Source organism: Oryx dammah, unplaced genomic scaffold (assembly GCF_014754425.2).
Source record: "Oryx dammah isolate SB20612 unplaced genomic scaffold, SCBI_Odam_1.1 HiC_scaffold_12, whole genome shotgun sequence".
NCBI classification, from domain to species: domain Eukaryota; kingdom Metazoa; phylum Chordata; class Mammalia; order Artiodactyla; family Bovidae; genus Oryx; species Oryx dammah.
Window position 1 is genome coordinate 14,184,491 of NW_024070196.1, and position 20,830 is coordinate 14,205,320.

Below are 20,830 nucleotides of genomic sequence, written 5' to 3' on the forward strand. Positions count from 1 at the left end.
ATCTCTGATGCCAACCTCCAGCTGGCATGAAGACTAAAGATAATACTCTGTATTTAAATATTGAGCACATCGCCTGGTACAAAATAAGCCTGTTAAGCAACTAATAACAAAAATAACTGTATTCAATCATGTATTGTCTTTATGTATACAACACATGGCTAACTCTATGGATGGCATTCAATTCAGTTCAGTTCAGTCATGTACGACTCTTGCGACCCCAACGACTGCAGCACGCCAGGCCTCCCTGTCCATCACTAACTCCCAGAGTTTACTCAAATTCATGTCCATTGAGTCGCTGATGCCATCCAACCATCTCATCCTCTGTCATCCCCTTCTCCTCCTGCCTTCCATCTTTCTCAGCATCAGGGGCTTTTCCAATGAGTCAGCTCTTCGCATGAGGTGGCCAAAGTATTGGAGTTTCAGCTTTACCATCAGTCCTTCCAGTGAACACCCAGGACTGATTTCCTTTGGGACGGACTGGTTGGACCTCCTTGCAGTCCAAGGGACTCTCAAGAGTCTTCTCCAACACCACAGTTCAAAAGCATCAATTCTTCAGCGCTCAGCCTTCTTTATATAGTCCAACTCTCACTCTCACATCCACACATGACTACTGGAAAAACCACAGCTTTGACTAGACAGACCTTTGTTGGCAAAGTAATGTCTCTGCTTTTTAACATGCTGTCTAGGTTTGTCATTGCTTTTCTTCCAAGGAGTAAGCGTCTTTTAAATTCATGGCTGTAGTCACCATCTGCAGTAATTTTGGAGCCCAGGAAAATAAAGTCTCTCACTGTTTCCGCACCTATCTGCCATGAAGTGATGTCATATTAAGGGATATCAAAGAAATGTAACACTCCCTTCCTTACAAGGCACCTAAGACCCTGGCTGACGAAACCGAACACACAAACGGAGCCACCAGTAGAGGACACACAGGCCCCCCTGGCGGCCCAGAGTTAGGGTTCTGGGCTTTCTCTTCTGCAGCCGGGGCTCAGTCCCTGGTCAGGGAACTGAGACTCCCCAAACTACATGGCCAAAAAAAAAAAAAAAGGTCTGATTTATAGAATTTTCTAATTTCAACAAAGTCCATTTGGACTTCCCTGGTAGCTCAGTCAGTAAAGAGTCTGCCTGAAGTACAGGAGAGTCAGGTTGGATCCCTAGATTGGGAAGATCCCCTGGAGAAGGCTACCCACTCCAGTATTCTTGCCTGGAGACTGCAAGGGCAGAGGGCCTGGCAGGTTACAGTCCATGGGGTTGCAAAGAGCTGGACAAGACTGAGCGACTAACACAAGAACACGACAGTAACCTCTTAGCTTCAGGGACAGAGAAAATGTATTTGGTCACAACACAATTTGCGAGGGAAAGACACCAACGTGGGCAGAAAGGTTGAGGGTTTGTTTCGTTTTTCACTTTTTCATTTTACATATCCCATCGCTAAAAGATCTATCTTAAGCTTTATGAAAACACAAATGTCTTCCTTGAAAGCTTATCTGGCACAAGAACCTGAAGTTCCCTTCCATTCATCCAAAATAAAATCTCACTCTCACCTTCTAGTCCTCCTTACATAAACATTTATTCTGTGTCTCACTCTCACTCAGTTATAAACGCCTTGAAAGTAAGAACACCGGTTGGTTTCAGTCAGCTTTGTATTCTCAGCACTAAGAACAATGCCTGGCATCTGTGGCTGTTCAATAAATAATTTTGAACTTGAATATCCAGGGGGAAAGTGTTATAAATTCAACTTGGTAAATGTTAAAAGTCCTAAGGCTCACCCTGCTGGATGACGATGGAATCCAATCTGAGTTTCATCTCAGCACGCTCCACTATTCTTTCTTCTACAGTGTTATCGGTTATGAAGCGGAACACTCTGACTGTCTTGGTCTGTCCAATTCTATGTGCTCGGTCCTAGGAAAAGAACTAGGTTACTTTGAATCCAGTTGAAAATTCACATAAATGACATTTGAATGTGTATCTTGAAAAACGAAATGAAAATATTCTCAAGTACAAGATGGTTTTAAAAATATGAAACAAAACACTGATGAATTCATATTCATTAACATTTCATTAACAGTTCCTAAAGTCTCAGTTTCAATCAAATTAATCAGTTATCTCATAAGAAATCCTTCCAGAAGCATAGAACATGTTGAATCTGTGAGAAACTTACCATGTTAATTTTACTAGGTTAATGGAAATAAAATACACATAATGTCTTCAGACAACACAGACAAAATTATAATCTTTAAGTATAACAATAAAACTTTTTTAAAAATATTTTTTAAGTTTAAATTCAAAATGTTTTTCTACTAAATCAAATCTAAATTTTCACTATATTTAGGGAGGGAAAGTGACATAAACAAACTCCACAAACAATATAAAAATCCTAGTCTAAACAGTACCCAATCAACTACATATAAGAAGTCAAACTAATCTGAATTCCATTTTCTGTTTCACTTCTGTTAAGTTCAGAAAACACACTCTTATAAAGCATCCCTATTTCTAACTGATCGATTTTCCCAGCCACCTTTACAAAGAGTCGCAGGATGAAAATCGCCAACAAGAAGAAATATAACCACCACAGGCCAAGTTATTAGCAGTACCAACATACAAACTTTTTTATGTTTTTCTATTATTTTATAGATCCATTAAGTTTTCTCAACGTAAGAACGATTCTCTTGATCTGGCCAAGATACTCTAGATGCATGGGCCTAAGATTTTAAAACATCAAATGTGGCAGGCATTAGCAGCTCCCCAAACCTGTTTACCATGCCTCCCAGGACACAACTATACTATCAGTTACCCACTCCTATGCAGTAAGTTACACTATGTGATTGAGTGCTGGCCAATCACAGTGGGGACACTGTCAGTTCTGACCCATGAAAAACTCCCTGGGCAATCCCCAGTTTTCTCTCCTGATGGAAAGGATGTAACAGGACTCTAAGGTCCTAGGACATGGCAGATGTAAGATGGAAATACCCTGATTTAGATGGATGCCTGCAAAACACCCTCAGTGAACTATCAGGTCAGAAAAAATACAATTCTATTGGATTTAGTCACTGACATTTGTAGACTGCCCATTAGCTTACTTTAACTGAAACATCTATTAAGCACAGAGTATATCTGTTATCTCTTACCATAGCCTGAAGATCTACTTGGGGATTCCAATCTGAGTCATACAAAATCACAACATCAGCAGTAGCAAGATTGATGCCAAGACCACCAGCTCGTGTGCTTAACATAAAAACAAACTTTGTGCTGTTTGGTTCATTGTACGCATTGATGGACTCCTAATGACATAAAATAAAAGTTAGAAAAGTATTTTATCTGATAATTTTGTAATCTCCCCTCCCCAGATTTTACTCACTTGTCTCTCATCATGGGGTGTCTGTCCATCCAACCTACAGTACTCATAATTCCTCCACATGCAATAATCTTCCAAAATATCCAATACCCTGGTCATCTGACTGAAGATCAGTACTCGGGAACCTGTTGGCAAATGTAACAGACCATTATCAGAGGCTTCAGAAGTAAAAAAAAAAATTTATTTAAATTTACAACTAACCAAAACCAAGACTAACCAATTACCCCTTAATTCCAGGTAATGTAGTTACAAGGATAAAACTACACATTATTATTTAAGTCAGTCACTCCCCACATTTTTCCCATCAAGGCACAAATAGAAAAGGGTAGTATTTATAAAACACACTAAGGTAAACAAGAAAGGCTATCTGCCTCTGGCCTGAGAAATCTTGCCATCCCGAAGACATCTTTATATCCCACATACTTAAAAATAACCCTTCACCACCACAACCCTTCCCTGTACAAGGCCCAGGCATCCCTTGACACACACCCAGTACCCTGACTTCACGCAAGTTCTGAAGACCCACTCCAGATGGAAGGACCATCGAGGTGTGCCTAACACCTGCACCATCATCCTTCATCTAGGCCCCAGTGCAAATTTCCAATGCTTCCATTTCTTTAGCCAGCTGCACAATGCCTTCAGTAGGATGAAGGATGACTAGTGGATCATTTTGGAAAATTATGCAACTGCCCTGTCTCAGAATCTGAGCTGATACTCTGCTCGTGTTCCACGTTCTCATGCCCTAAATGCGCAAGGATGCTCAGTAGTCTCCTATCGAGTTCTTGCCACCCTTCCCAGCACACTTAGTTTCTTCAATTACTCAACTTTCAAGGAAAGCATTTTAGAAAATACATTTCCCAAGAAAGGTATAAAAAGAAAACAAATTCACTGACAACTCTAACCATGTTTTCAACAGTCAATATCCTAAAACAGAGTTGTCTCCTGGTACAATTATCATTCTTATCAAAATATACAGAGAAACACAAATGGAGAAATTTGAAGCCTGTGTACTTCATTTTATAGAATGAATAATTTGTTCATGAAATGCCTTGATATCTGGGATATGGTTCAAAAGTCTGAAAGGAGGAAACAGGTACAGTACAGATGAAGACAAGCTTTGCCACTAGTTGATAGTTGCTGAAGCTGGCTTCATGCTAAACTTGCTCTACACTCATGTACTTGAAACAAATCTGTACACATACACACTTTCATACAAAAAGTCAGCATATTATGAATAAAATTATTTTGGGTCCATGCATATAATGTTTAATTAAATTAAAAATACACATAAATAACTGAAGACCATCAGCCTGAACACACCACCACTGTCTATTAAAGGCTCTGTGAACTGTCTATGAGTGGGAAGGGCACTCTTGGCATATTATAACCAAAAAACTGGTATTTCTAGGAAAGTGTATAGAAAATGAGAATTTCCCCTCAAAATCCAGTGAGTTTGAGTGCCCTAACTACAGCTTGCTTTCAAAAAAATTTGAGGCTTAAAATTGGGAGGCTGGCAGGGTGGGGTGTGAGGCTCAGATTAATGGATAGGAGTGTTTCAATGTCCCAAACTTCAGCTTTACAAAGTGCCAGTGCAGGGGAGCTCCCTCACTTTAACATCAGAATCTTAAAAGTTTCCACTACTTCTCCGTTTGATACCAGTAACAGAGGTACCTTGTTCTTTTAATTTAGGGAGCAGTTTGTCTAACACCACCATTTTGCCACTGTTGGTAACCAGATGCATGTCCGTTGTGTAAGGTGGACCCGGTTCAGCCCCATCAAAGAGATAGGGGTGGTTACAGCATTTCCTCAACTGCATCAGAATATTCAGCAGCCGCATTTTGTCCATCTTCCCTGCAGAGTTCAGTATATCTATATCCTTCATTAATATCCGAGTATACCTAGTGAAAAGAAAAACATTTTAAAGAAAAACATTGATGGCTCACATGTTCCTGGATGGGTCCCTGCCATTTTATATACTTAATCCCATCTCAACCCCAGAATACCCATAACTTCTAATGTGCGCTTAGGAGTGTATCACCTGAACTTCTTTTTTCTTGTTTCTCTTTACTGCCTACCCCTTCCCCACCCTCAGTGTTCTAATGTGCACCTATAATGCTTGGGTTTAGAGTCCCAAAAGAGTAAATTCACCTTCTTGGGATGAACTGAAACAAAACTATCATGATACAACAATTTTAAGTAATAAAGCCAAACTTTAAAAGTAAGTTTTAAACATAATTTTAATCTGTAGTCTTTCCCAAAAGACTATTCCCAAAAGAATGCTACTATTCCATTACTATATTCAATGTGGCCAGGGCAGCATTTGGGTAAGGAGGAAACAAGAATTATGAGAGCATAGGCATGATGATGAAAACACAATTAATACAACAGCTTTAAATGTAAGTTAAAGTACATGGGCTGAGGGGAGAGAAGCGGGTAGTTAAGCTAAGCCTGGATTATGAAAAGCCTTGACTGTATACACTAAAAAGTTAAAGACATTATCCTAAAGGAAAGAGTAATCTTTGCAAATACCAAAGTTTCAGGACCCTGAATCCTCTGAGCCACAACTTAAATAACCAAAGCCATCTATGCTTAACTCCGATTAGTAGGCACAAAATATTCAAGGCAGACCTTTCCAGCACAATTCTAATGTAAAATTCACCAATGTGGTTATAAACTAAAAAAAAATTTGCTTTACCTCAGCACTGATTCATGTCTTAATTCTGTATTTTAGAGCCATATAAGACAAGCCGAACTCTTTGCTACCCTATTAAAACCTTTCAAAATTTTTGAAGACATTTAGAAAGGGCTACCTTTTGCCCGCCCATTTCTTTGCCTTTTATCTTTTCTGTCCTTTTACCAACAATTCCAGCCCCTTGAAAAAATACTTATGAATGCTGAGCACTGAACTGAACATACTTGAGATGCAGTAAGAACAGAGTGGCTAATTATTTCCCTCCTCTGAACACTTAAGCCAGCAGTTTCTAGCCTTTTAAGATTTCATACACCCATAAAACTTTTAAAAAAGGAAAACAGAAAACAAAAATAACAGAAATTTACAAGGTTTTCAACTTTCTTAGTATGCTCTATTTAGGAGCTTTTAAAATAGCTATCATGTGTCATTACTCTAATTTCACAAAAGGACATTTTAATCTTACCTAAAATAAAACATCAGCTCAAAATGGACTTATAAACTAAATAAATATAGCTTTCTGAGATAAGAGAAAGCACTTAAGTTTTCTCAGACCTCTACTATCTCCAACTTTATCAGGGGCTAGCATGAGCCCATGGGCCAGGATTTATGACCCAGCAGGTTAACCACGTCTCACATCTGTGTCACCATAGTTTCTTTTTTAAAAACCCATGTACACGGCTTTACATCCATCTCTGTTAAATGCCAAGTTTAACTTTTGAATTCTTAAACTTCCCAAGCTGATTCTTTCATCTTTAACAAATACTTTATATCATAAATTTGATTAGGAAGTCCTAGGTTCTACATCTGGGAAACTGTTCAGGCTGAGTGCAAACCAGCAAACTGAATTCCTTGACAATACAAATACAAAAGCAAAATACAAATGAAAGTTAGTGAAGAATTAAGAATGATTTCAAAAACATCTCAAAACACATACCATTCCCTTTGCATTTTGCTAAGACCCACATAGATTTTTACTTCCTTCTTTGGAGGTAAACTCTTTTCAACATCAGCCTTAATTCGACGAAGGAGGAATGGACGCAAAACCTTAAAAGAGCAGAAAGAAATGGAGATGACCTTATCGGTAACATAAGTAATATTTCAGGATCTCAAAAGCGTCCATTAAATACACAGAAATGTGCCTTCCTGAACATCAAAAGATTCTTAGGACTTCTCCCTTCCAAATATATAATTTATTATTACAGACTTCCTAAAGAGTATGTTAAGATGACTATTCAATATAATAAGTAAACACTTGATACACTTGTCATAAAGTGTAAAAAACAACAGTAAATTTTAAAGATGATATTTTCAACATTCACTGCCTTTCAAATTTAAAACTACTTAAGAAAAGGCTATGTCCGCATTATGATGTCATCATGGTTACTGTTCCCTAATTTATCTTTTTCTTATGGAAGTAGACAAATATAAAGTATACACACTGTAAATATATAGCTCAATACATTTTAATCAAGTAAACATAGCCATGTAACCATCTTCTAGATAAACAGAACATCCCATAAATCCTTCTGTAACCTTCCCAGTCACTACCTCCCACCTTCCTTCCCAAAGGTAAGCAATATTCAGTTTTTAACGTCATACATCAGTTTTGATGGTTTTTAACTTTATTTATATACAAAGATTCATAGTATATGCCCAATTTATATCTGGTTTCTTTTACACAATATTGTATTTGTGAGACATACCCCTGTTGTATATAGGTAATTAATTTTCATAAAATAATTGTAAGACAGCTATAAAGCAAAAGATATCCTTTTATTTTTATCTTCCTTTGTTCTATTTACCACTAGCTTATAAAAATGTGATCAAACAACAAAAGTTGATGAGAAAAACAATAAGCAACACTCAAATATCAGCACATAAGGAAGCTAGTGGAGCCCAACGAAAAGCTGGCACCAACTGCCAGCCATGTGAGCAAGGACCTTCAGCCTCCCTGGCCCTCTTCCAGAACTGTCCGTGTACATGCAGCTGGGTAAATCCAGCAAAGAACTCACTCAGCCAACTCACAAATTTTGGGGTTATTAAAAATATACACAAGTTAGGCTTTGGTGTGGGATTTTTTTGCAACTAAAGAAAACTCATTTAAAGAATTCTCTCATGCCCAAGTACACCATGTGATTGTGAACACACTCTTTCATTACAAGACACAGGAGCTATGGTGGGAACCTCAGGACAGCGCGGCGAGGCAGCTACCGGACCTATACCCCTTGATTTGAGAAGCATCTTCATGCTGCTATCTAAACAAAATAAACAAATGCCAAAACCAGTATTCTATTGTGCTTTAGTATGCTTTACCTACATGTACCTATCTATTTATTAAGCAAAGTCTACACATACATACCCCACAACCCTCTGAACAAATAAATCTAAATTGAGTGCTTACATGCTTAAATGCCATCTAAAATGAAACAAGGTGTCTAGGAGACCATTATCTTCAAATATGTACAAAATACAATTTCAGTACACAGAATTTTCGAGAGCCTTAAAATTAATTTATATACAAATATCTGAACACTCAAAAGTTTTTAAAATTTTCCCCTTAATCAAATATGCACTTTGAGCCAGGCATTATGCTAGGGATACAAAGGCAAATGTAAGACACATCCTGCCTTTGTGTTTACAATCCAGAGAGAAAGCATTTGTAAAGGAGTCATTTCAGTAGCCTGTGCAAAGTCCTATAATGTTAGAATGTTGGGTTATTAAAGACAGGCTAGAGAGAAGTCTCTAGGCTGGCCTCGGCCTGGGTACTCGTGGAGAAGGGGACATCACCACCGAGTCTTGGCCGAAGTATTATTCATAAAGGCAAGAAAGAGAATACTAGATGTGGAAGAAAAGATAAGCAAAGACACTGAAATGAGCACAGTGGTTACAGAAAACTGACAGTGGGGTCAGCAATTTTAGCAAAGTAAAGCTTGACTAAGGAGTGAGACAGAAATTGGAGAACACTATTAACAGAAACATTAACTCTCTGGAGGAGGAGAGATTTTGTCCCACAGGACATGTTTCTAGGGCCTTGAAACATTTCTGACTGTCACAAATGAGGGCATACTACTGGCACAGAGTGAGCAGAAGTGTTCAGGATGCTGCTACTGAACAAGAAAACCACCTTCCCCATCCTCCAAAAACTGCACCAACATGTCAACACAAGTTGAGAAACCCTGAGTTAGGTCATGAAAGGCCTTGTATGTCATGCTTACATGCTCTATCCTGCTGGTCCGGGTATTATAACCTGGGGTCTGTTAGAGAAATTTCTATCTTCCTACCAACTTTCACTTGTGAATCTTCACAGGAAGGAACAAAGCTGTATTTCAGAGCAAAAACATCAACTCTGTTCACATTGCACTATTAGCAGTTGCTTGTACACAATCAATTGATTTAAGAACAACAGATGGACCTTTAGCCTTTCGGAAGCAAATCTGTTAGATTCTCCTATGGCAGGTAAACAGAACTAAAGCTTCCAAAACTTGTTCATATTTAAGTTCTTATGCAACTCCTGTTTCCCTCACTGTTCGTTAACCCTAAGGGATTAATTAATTAATTCACTAAGTTAGAATTTCACCCTAGGCTCTAAGACTAAAACTGCCATACATTACCACCTCCTCGCATCATAAGAATAAGTACTAAAGTGGGCAGATTCAAACAGATTTGACTCTAAAGACACTGTGCTTTTGGTTAACAGAAAAATAATCTACATCTGTATCATTTTTCCCATTAGAAACATGCTTTTTTAACCCTACTCCAAAATACTTACCATATGAAGCCTCTCAACTAGCTTTTGATCCCCAAGGCAATTATTTGTATCAAACCAGGAATCAAAGTCCTAGATTAACAAACAAAAAATACATTAAGATTAACTTTATGTGTGTTCAGTCACTAAGGCGTGTCCAACTCTTTGCGATCCCATGGTTGGCAGCACGTCAAGCCTCCTGGCCTTCACTACCTCCCAGTTCGCTCAAATTCACAGCCATAATAGTAACTGCAAATACCTTATTATGCTAGGTTATATAGCATATAACAACTTCTAAATTAATTTAATATTTGAACTGTGAACTGCAAAAATCATTTAGTTCCTTTTAATTTGTGTTATTGTTAGCAATTCATTTTAGAATCATGTATTTCCTAAACATCAAAACGACAAGTTTCAAAGTGAAAAGAAAGTAACTGGAGACAGTTTTGTAGATATGAAAATCAATATTCCTGAAAAAAAAATATGCTTCAGTTTCAGAAAATGTTAAGTTAAAACCACTTTACAGTTTGCTAAGACCACTCATATACCTTAAACACAAGGTTTCTAGAGCAATGTCAATTTTCGTTACACTTACTAAAAGTAAAATTGAGAATACTGACATTTCATTAGTATTTGGGTAGGATTTGACAAGGACCGTTTCCCTAGCTTTACCTCTTTAGCATGTTTATTATATACAGCTGGCCCTTGAACAACACAGAGGTTAGGAGCACCAACACTCCATGCAACTGAAAATCCACATGTAACTTATAGTCAGCTTAACCACTGCATATCATGCAGAACTTAGTATTTACTACCGAAAAAAAATCTGTGCATGTGGACCCACCCACTTCTATTGTTCAAGCATTAACTGTATTTGCTTAATTAGTAAACATAATCTTAGAATTGTGTTAACTAAAACAAAGTTTTAACAGAGATCATTAAGCAAATAAACACATCAATGTGCTAAGAAAAATTATCTCAAAAATAAAAATTAAAATAAGTTAAGACAGAACTAAAGTAGCTAGCTGACACTAATTAAATTGCCTTTCAATAATACAACCTTCTCAAAAAAACTTTAAAACGTAAAAATAATAAAATCTACTCTTAAAATGATCCTTACATAACACACCCAATCAAAATTAACACCTTTTGGGAACTTATTTGAATAAGCTCTTCAAAGCCATACACACACACACACACACACTCCAGAAATGGGAGCAAAGGTTCAAAAATGAAGTCGAGCCTGACAGAAAACCAAAATTACTAATTGCATAGACTGTCGACATAATGTACATTTTGCTAAATACAACCAAAAGTTCAATTAATTAATTAACTATTTCTATCACCACAAATAACCTATCAAAGGTAAGGATTAGTCTCCATGCTTGTTAGACCATAGAAAATATGGCTAGACAGACTTCACCAAATTTGAAGGCCATCCTGGGAAGAGGCCATCCTGGGGACTTAAAACTCAGGCAACAGGAAGTCCCCAAATTCCCTTGGGGAATAGCCTGAGCACCACCTTAAGAACTAAAGCAGTCCACCTAGAGCAGTGTCAGGCCAACGTGACCACCCAATAAGAATGCGAATTTATGACATTCCAGAGAGAACAAGCCTTGACTTCAAAAATGAGACTGAAATCAAAGGCACAAATGTAAATTCTCAGGATGCAAACAAAACTTGGTAGGTTACAGGAGGCTACCTACCTAAACGTGTGAAAAGTAACGATTATCTCAAGCAGTACGAAAAGGTAGGCCAAATCCTTTAATTCTTCTGGTTTTACCAAGATAAACTGACAGCTCTAGATAAGGTTTGAAGTGTACAGTGCAATGACAATGTTTAAAGAACATCCATCATTTAATACAGATATACCATTTTTGATAAACAGAAAAAATACTGTGAAGAGAACTTTAGGATGGATTGTTATTTACTTTTAGTAACTATTTACTCTTAACAATTTTCATATATAACATGCAGCAGTGTTACATTTATCATGTTGTACATCTTAAATACTTAATAATCTTATAAGTGGAAGATAAATAAGTACAATAAACTCTGCACCCTTTAACTGCCTTCATCCAATTCTGCTTCTCCCCTGGTTCCCACCTCTGGTAACCAAAATTCTGATCTCTTTCTATATAAGTTTGTATGTTTCTTGAAGCAGGCCAGTTCTATTACAAAAACATTAAGTATCAAAAAACTACTCCAACCAGAAAATAGTAAGGAGTACTTACATCAGCTGAATTAAAGACATCTGGTAACAAAAAATTAAGAAGTGACCAAAGTTCATGCAAGTTGTTTTGAAGAGGTGTTCCAGTTAATAATAGCCGATTTGTAGTCTTGAATTCCCTCACTATTTCTGACAACTGAAAGAACCAAATTCATCATCAGAATGAATAGTCTGCATATGGATCAAATTCTAAACGAAGGCACAAATATCAAATTACCTTGGATTTTTCATTTTTGATCCTGTGAGCTTCATCAATAACTAAGTACCTCCAATTAAATTTTTTGAAAACAGACTTCTCTTTAATAAGCATTTCATAAGAAGTTACACATACATCCCATTCTCCTGGTAACAAAACATCTCTGACAAAAGCAGCCTGTTTAACAAAAGAAAAAAATTCCATCATGCAGAAATAAACTATACATTAAATTTATTGATAACAAGAGCATGGGCAGGGGGCGGAATACTAAAAAAGAATTAAGAGTTACCTATAGTACACAAGCAGCCAGAACTAGCTCAAAGTAACTTCATTAATCCTATGTCACAGCCATGTAATAAATAACTGACAAAATTATTTGGTGCAAAAGTTAATAGATGAATTCTTAAAATGTCTTCTTTCCACAATTCCACTAAGTGTTGAAATTTTTTGGACACAGGTTTAGAAAAGGATAAAGAGTTCTCTGACATAAAGATAGATAAGGACTAAGGACTAGTTTGCAGTAAGCATTTTCATTCATTTTAAGTTTACAGATCTATTAAGACATTGCTATGAATTTTCTCATTTTACAGGTGAAAAAACTAAAGCAAAGACTGGTTAAACCACTGGGTTTCAAAGCATAGTAAGGATTCTGAAACTTAAAATACCCAAAGTGGCTAAAAAGGGAGAAAAGAAATCTAGAGTCATACTGATAGCAGAATGAAGGGAAAACAAAATTTAATACATAGTCCTTCAATACAGTATGAGTCCATTTTTTAATCCAAATTTTATATTCTTAATAGTGTCAATTATTTCCATTGTTGTTGGTGCTATTTTAGTCACTAAGTTGCCATGGACTGTAACCCACAAGGCTCCTCTGTCCAAGGCAAGAATATGGAGTGGGTCGCCATTTCCTTCTCCAGGGCATCTTCCTGACTCAAGGATCAACCCATGTCTCCTGCATAGACAGGCAGATTCTTTACCACTGTGCCACCAGGGAAGCCCTCATTATTTCCATTTCCTCTCCCAAAAAGGATGTGTCAACTGATCAATATTTTAACTTATTTTGATAGATATGATACCAACTTGTCAAGTTACTATTTACATTTTTACTACTTACATTATTATGAAGAAACTGTTCTAGAATGGGAATAAAGCCTTCAATTTTATAACCACACCCCAAAAGCAGGCGAAACAAACTATATTCTTACAGCTTTCTACAGTCTACAATTCCTTTTTCCCCAGTATGAATCTTAGCCATCAAGATAATAGTCCACTTACAAATAACTAATAATTCTGAAGACCAGGCTTATTATTGGGACCCTTTCTCTTCTTTTATTCCTCCTCTAGTTATCCCCTTTCTCCAAACCTAAGTTCAAATTATTTTAATATCAACAATGTAATGAAATATGAGAAACTCACCCTCTGTTCTTTATCTCCTATTAAACAAACAGACCTAAGTGTTGGTACCCATCTCTTGAATTCACTCATCCAGTTGTGTAACGTAGACTTAGGCACCAAAACCATGTGAGGACCAGGAATGTTTCGATAGTGTTTCATGTACCCAAGAAGAGAAATTGTTTGAAGCGTCTTTCCCAAGCCCTGAAAGAGAAAATAACCACAACGCTATGAAACACGGAACAAAACAGACTCCTGTATTTATTATTTCCTGACTGGTACAGAAACATTTAAAAGAAAAGCTGTATATACACCAAACAAACAGAAGAAACTTGACCTGTGTCAAGAGGACAAGTGTTATGGCATTTAACCAGTCTGTGAAGGATGTACCATTACCACCCCCAAAGAGCTCAGATATAAGCTTCCCCAGGGTCACCCAGCAGAGCTAGAACTGAGGCCAATTTCTTTTGACTCCATTACTTTCTCCAAGCAATTGTCTTAGCACTGTAGCTATAGAGAAACTTAAAACATTCACTACATAACTAGTAAATAGTAAACAAGATATAATGTTTTACAAGATAGAACTGTACAAGGTGCCATCACTGAGAAAATATTTATTGATGATGTACAACTAATACCCCCTGTGTCTCACAGAAGTGGGGGGAGCAAGGGGAGATGGCCAAATCATATTACAAAAGTCAACCAAAGGCATGCTTCTCAAAACGTATTATTTTTAAATTTGTTACACTTTCATAGATAATAATTCCTCACAATTGAAGTATAGATATAGATCCCACTCAGGCAACTAAATTGAGCTAATTATTAGTGTGACACAGGATTAGCTTGCTAACAGTCTACAGTATAATCAATAAACTATATCTTACAAGTCTTAACTTTTATAAATCTAAATGGTGTACAAGGTTTTAAATTATAAAACGTGGACTTCTACAAAAGCTACCAAACACATACCATTTCATCTGCAAGGATACCATTGATGCCATTCTCATACAAAGAAATGAGCCAATTTAATCCTCGGACTTGATAATCTCTCAGTTTACCCCATTTGACATCTAAGAACAAAAGAAAAATGACACGCACACTTTAAAGACAAGAAATACAGGTGGGCGGCCCCTCCTTCATTTGACACTCAGAGGTTTAACTTGGGCCTACACACGTTTATTTTGACTGTGCCTTCTTCATTAGGTTTTAAGAACGGGAATGTGGCAAGTTCCAAGTCAGGAAAGGTAGCTGTTGTGGTGTGGAGCAGGGAAGGAGCAGACGGATATGGAAGACAAGAAACACGACAGAAGGCCTCGGAGCGCCCCAGCCGCTTAGTCCTTAGGTTTACCACATATGGGTCCTAGAGACTCTCTAGCCTATTTCCTTTCTCAATGTCAGCACAAGTTTTTCTAACCAAGAGTTTTCACCTTCCCTGATGACCAAAACAGAGGTTCACTGGGGACTGTGTTTTTCTCTTAACAAAGGGGAAATAAGTAAAAATCATTAATAAAAGATTGTTTTTCCTTTACCCTTCCTTACTTTGCTTTTCCAAGAGGTCCTACAAAGAGAAACAGTATTTTTCAGGGTTTACATTTCCCATCCCAAAATAATTACTAAGTATATGGATCACAAATAACCCAACTTAAAAAAAAAATACATGTATATTCTATATTCCATCCCTTTTGAAAACACTGCTCTGAGATGCAATGTTAGTCAACACTAGGAAAACTGGTTACACTGTAAGAATGTGAGAAAGAGTCAACTCAAATACTTCAAATTTCCTTTCTCTCTGCCCCACAAATCTGGCTCTGGCCTCTAGCTTCATAGTAAGAAATGAAAACTGGGTACTCTGTAACCAAAAGAAAAAATCTGGAGATACACACTTTAACCAGACTAATGCATTTCTAACCAGATCCTATCCTCCTTGAAGTTTAGTCTGCTAAGAGTTCAAGATGCCAGTTAACTATTAAAACATCCAATCCAAATTATAAATCCTGTACTACTATAAATTTTTCTTTTGCTCACAACCACTATGATCATACAAACTTGTCATCAAGTGAGAAAGAGAAAGATCAGGGGGAAAAAAAATTACTGGGCTCAATAAAGAAAACTGTGCCACCAGACAACCAAGATTATACATGCACGCATGCTATGTCGCTTCAGTCGTATCCGACTCTGCAACTTCACGGACTGTAGCTTGCCACGGCTACATGGACTGTCCTCTGTCCATGGGACTCTCCAGGCAAGAATACCAGAGTGGTTGCCATGCCCTCCTCCAGGGGATCTCCTGACCCAGGGATCGAACCCATGGGTCAGTCTCTTGCACTGGCAGGCAGACTCTCTACCACTAATGCCACTTGGGAAACCCAAGATTATATATAAATAAAACCTAAACCTGGTTAACCATGTTTTCTTTTGGAAAACCATTTATAAACTTTAAAACAAAGACAAAATCAGGAGATGAGTAACAAAAAGCCTTTAATAACTACCTTTTCCTACACATCTTTCTTCTCTAGGGCAAATATATGGCAAATTCCATTCCCATTTTTACATATACATTCAGGAAACATCAAGCACAATGGTGATTTATGTCCTTTTGAAATACAGCATCACTATCATGATATACTATCACTTCTAGCCAAAAAAGTATCTGAAGTTCATTTCACAATCAAATTTCAAAGATTACTTAAAATTCCCTTTATAAATTATAGCCAAGAAAAACCCCAACATTAACCAAAGGCTACAAGGGGATGTTTTAAAGATTAAGTAATTAAATATATATAACATACATGATGGAGAGTCTTCAAACCGAGTGCAAACATTGGTTGCTTTGGAGCTTTCTGTTAATAATTCTTCATCTTCTTCTTGCTCTGTTCTTCGGTGTCGATAGCTGCCAAGTTTAAAATAAAATCAAGCGATTTGAGTCTTGGCTTTAATTACCAGCTTTCAACATAGTAGTCAAGAGGCTGACCAATATTTCACAGTATCTTAAAAGGCATGTAAATTAAGACTATAGAGTAATACCTTAGGTTAACCAGAACCTGATAAATATAAATGTGATCATCTAATTTCAATGAAATATGCAGTAAGAAAAACCTCATAGTTTATATTTTAATGTGAAGTATTTTGCTCCCACCCCAAAAATAGTTCCCCCAGAAATCACATTTTAAAAACTACAACTTTCACCAAAAGCTGCAGAATTTGCAGAACAGAGACTTAGGGCTTAAGGCAATGACTCTTTAACTAGAGATTCATCAGAATTACTTGAAGCTTTTTAAATACACATGCCCAGATTTTACATCCCAACAGAGTCAGATATAGTCTCTTAAAAACTAATTTTTTGTAGCTATAATATTGCCAGATTTCCTAATCTCTAAAGGACTCAGGTTAGTAAAACTACTTACTCCGCAGTTTTCAAGTTTCCACTTATACCTGTATACTTTCAACAAATACTTTCATTTAAATTAGAAAACAGTAGATTATATTCCACTCTTGTGATCTCTATATCTAAATTATTGCTTGATTTCTATTAAAACTACATGCTTTGTGGGAAAGATAATCAGCCTTCCCAGATAGAGAAACATTCCTCAGAAATAAAAGCAAACGCAATAAAAATCCAAGGATTTTTTTTTTAGTAGGTTTTTTTTTTTTTTTCCCATATTTATCTGGCTGCACCGGATCTTGGCTGTGACATGTAGGATCTCTGATCTTTGCTGTGGCACGCAAACTCTTAGGGCGGCATGTGGGATCTAGTTTCCTGACCAGGAGTGGACCCCAGCCCCTCTGCATCGGGGGTGTGGAGTCTTGGCCACTGGACCACCTGGGAAGTCCCTTCTTGCTGGTCGTATGTGTTTACTTCTTGTGTTTCTCTGCATTCCAATTTTATGAAAATTTAATTCAAAGATCTACCCCTCAACCCCAAGTTACTCTCCATAAACCAAGAGAGAAAGTTAACTTTGCTCTTTTTTTAAAAAATAAAATCTCCTTCATAATATACTATCAAGATGACAGATTATTATGGTTGTTAAACTAAAGATAAAAGTTGGCATATGCTTTGTTACTTCAATTAATGGTTACTTTCAAGCAATGAGGTTGCCCTAAATTCATTATTACTAACCAAACATCTCAGTTAGGGCTTCCCTCATGGCTCAGTTGGTAAAGAATACGCCTGCAATGCAGGAGACCCAGGTTTGAGTCCTAGGTTGGAAAGATCCCCTGGAGAGGAAATTGCAACCCACCCCAGCATTCTTGCCTGGAAAATCCCATGGACAGAAAGGAGCCTGGCAGGCTACAGTCCATGCGATCCCAAGAGTAGGACACAACTTAGCAACTAAACTACCACCAAACATCTTTAAGTTATCCAACCAGCACAAATTCTAAGAAAGAATCTATAAATTCAACATGTAAGAATTACTTTACATATTTTGCACCACCACCTAAAGGTGGCATCATACAACTTGACATTTCCTTTTATATAAAGAAACTAAGTTTATAACAGAAATTTTAAGTAGACTACCATGACATAAATTATCATACTATCTATAAACAAGCACAGACTTCAGATAACAGCAGTACTCTCAATCCACGTACGTGGTTTAGGAGATTAGAGAATGCCCCAAGCCAGATCTAAGTTCAAAGTCAGATTATTCTAATTCCTTCTAGACGATATTAAGTAGGCCACTTAACCTTTGCATTTGTTTCCACTCCAAGGAGAAGGTAACATCTGAATTCCCTACTCAATCAATATAAAAATAAAGCATTATGCCTATTTGTATTTATTTATACATGTATGCCTATATCCCGCCAAGCCAACTGGGACAAATAAATAAGAGCACTATAACTATTTTTTTAATAAAATGATTTTGTGCTTCTAATGAAGACTATCTAAAATAAGTCTGGTTCAGATATTAAGTATCAACTATTACTCACTCGCCAACTGATAGCAAGTTCTGTTTCTCATCCTTTTTTATTCGTGGGCGCCCCGGTTTCATCTTCAAAGGTGAGGTTGGAGTCTTCTGAGCAGCAGGCTGAATGAAATGTGCAAACAGTTCTGTCTGCTTTAATAAATACTCAAATCTATTTGCCCGGTCAGTTTGCTGGAAGAAATGTGAAAATACATTTTATCAAAGTATCAATACAAATTCAGAAATCAAAATTTCAACATGTCTCCATATGACAATCTCAGCAATAAAAAGGAACTCCTGCTACATGCAACAACATGGATGAGATTCAAAAGTATGATACTATGTAAAAGCAAGCAAGCATGCAACTACACACTATACGACCCAAATTCCAAACAGTGACTTTCTGTATGAAATTCTAAGTAGTGATTTCTCAGAAAAGAGAGCTGAAGTGTCAGGGATGAGAGCAGGAGCAAACGTCTGGGGGATGACAGAACTGTCTACATTGCGATTGTACGGTGTCTAAATGGCCTCAACTATTTGCCAAAACTCCCTGAATTAAAAATATAAAATTACTGTGTGTTAGTGATACTTGAATGTAGTTGAAGAAAAAATATCAAATAAAAAAATAAAGACACTGCAATACAGGTGTACTTATTCAGAAGAGGGAAAAATGTTGTGCCAAATTTTAAAAACCTATCAGGCTTGAAAAACATCTATTAAGTTCATGAAATATTCATTAACCCTATGTAGTTCTTAATACCATTTCTTATTTTTATATCTAACATCTGTGGTTTTGAGTGTTTCCTATTATCACACAAAAAGAAGGGAAGACCAAAAAAACTTAAGACCTTGAAATCAAGTTCTTATAAAAATGAACAATAGAAATCTAGAGCCTTTAGACAACAGACTTTTTACAGACACATCAATACTTTGATTTTAAATAAGGAGAAACAAGAAGACAAGAGTTCAATAAACAGAGAAGCCTGTTATTCAGTATCTCTACCCATAAATGTTTAAAATGTCAACTTTACAATGAATCACAAAACATTTTACCTAGCAAACACCAGAGGTAGTCTAATGTGCTTTTTTTTTTTAAGTGAAAACATAATTTCTAAACATCACACCAGTGTAAAACTGAAGCGCAATTTGACACTGAAGGCACCTAGTGACAGGGTTTCACTGGATTACAAATGTAGCCCAGTCCACGCCACTAACAACAGGCTGTCACCATGTTTCTCCTCAGTAATGTCCTACCAACGACAAGCTTCAGTCGTTTCTGTTTTAAAGTACTGACCTGAGATCCATATATACGTATTTTGCACCATTTCATTTCTAATACATATATAGTAAAAGAAAAACCAAAACATGCAATGAGAAGATGATGCTATTTAAAAAAGACTATTCTATTATTGTAATTATGCTTGGATCAAGATAAATAAGCTCCAGAAATAAATTCAGATAGGTCAGAGTGTAAGATATTTTAAAGCCAAAGTTACTCTACAGTACTCAAATCACTGAATATATATTCTCTTCTTTAAAAACATCTTCAAATCAACATTTCCTTCCTAAATGTCTTTTCAATTTAAAAAATACTTTTGTGTGCAGACCAGAAAAAGTATTTTGTTTCTCTATGAAGTTTTCATTACAGGACAATACTGAAAATAAAACATAACAAGTAAATTATGAAGACTGTCAGAAAACAAAAACTCAGAAATAAAAATAAAGCACAGTAAGAACGCATGGAAAGTGGGAATAGCACCAAATTTTAAATTTTAAGCAGGATGATTAGGAAAATGCCAACAGAGATGATGTTTCACAGAGAAGGGAGTAGTCCTCCCAATTCTTAGACCTTATCACACCTCTCTAGTGCTCAAGATCCTTTAATGGTTCTAGATGTCAAACAGTGATTCATGATCCATTAGATCAGAAATACCCAATATCTTTGTTATCTTCTACAAGGTCAAGTCTGAGACTACTACCTAAAAGAACGAAGTATAAACTTCACTAAAGCTCTACAAAAGATTTCCTAATTTCCAAAATTCTCTCACTGATTCAAGTAGTGGTGGAGTTACAAAGTGTTGCAAAAAAACAAGGAGTTTCGAACATTTACAGAGTAAGCTTTCAGAACTGTAGCAAAGGTTTAAGGAGATTAACAGGCAAAGACCTCATTGCTTGAAAAATGAAAAGGTTAAGATAAAAATGACAAAAGAGGTGTAAAGAAAATGAACCTATCTACAAAACAGACACAGAGACCTGACTTGTGGTTGCCAAGGCAGAGGAGGGGAGGAGAGGGATGCACTGAGAATTTGGAGTTGA

At 36.7% G+C, this 20,830-nt stretch overlaps 1 protein-coding gene across 1 annotated transcript in view; it reads right to left on the minus strand.

Annotated features, from left to right (window-relative positions):
* SMARCA5 (SWI/SNF related, matrix associated, actin dependent regulator of chromatin, subfamily a, member 5) overlaps positions 1-20,830 on the minus strand; it is a 38,087-nt gene that overhangs the window by 9,552 nt on the left and 7,705 nt on the right. Inside the window, exons 3-14 of the mRNA XM_040250448.1 lie at positions 18,540-18,706; positions 16,400-16,500; positions 14,580-14,680; positions 13,635-13,814; positions 12,237-12,392; positions 12,024-12,155; positions 9,814-9,882; positions 6,979-7,088; positions 5,024-5,250; positions 3,356-3,477; positions 3,126-3,278; positions 1,767-1,899 (exon numbers count right to left, since the gene is read on the minus strand). Of these exons, the coding sequence (XP_040106382.1) occupies positions 1,767-1,899; positions 3,126-3,278; positions 3,356-3,477; positions 5,024-5,250; positions 6,979-7,088; positions 9,814-9,882; positions 12,024-12,155; positions 12,237-12,392; positions 13,635-13,814; positions 14,580-14,680; positions 16,400-16,500; positions 18,540-18,706 (1,651 nt within the window). The remainder of the gene's footprint in view (positions 1-1,766; positions 1,900-3,125; positions 3,279-3,355; positions 3,478-5,023; positions 5,251-6,978; positions 7,089-9,813; positions 9,883-12,023; positions 12,156-12,236; positions 12,393-13,634; positions 13,815-14,579; positions 14,681-16,399; positions 16,501-18,539; positions 18,707-20,830) is intronic.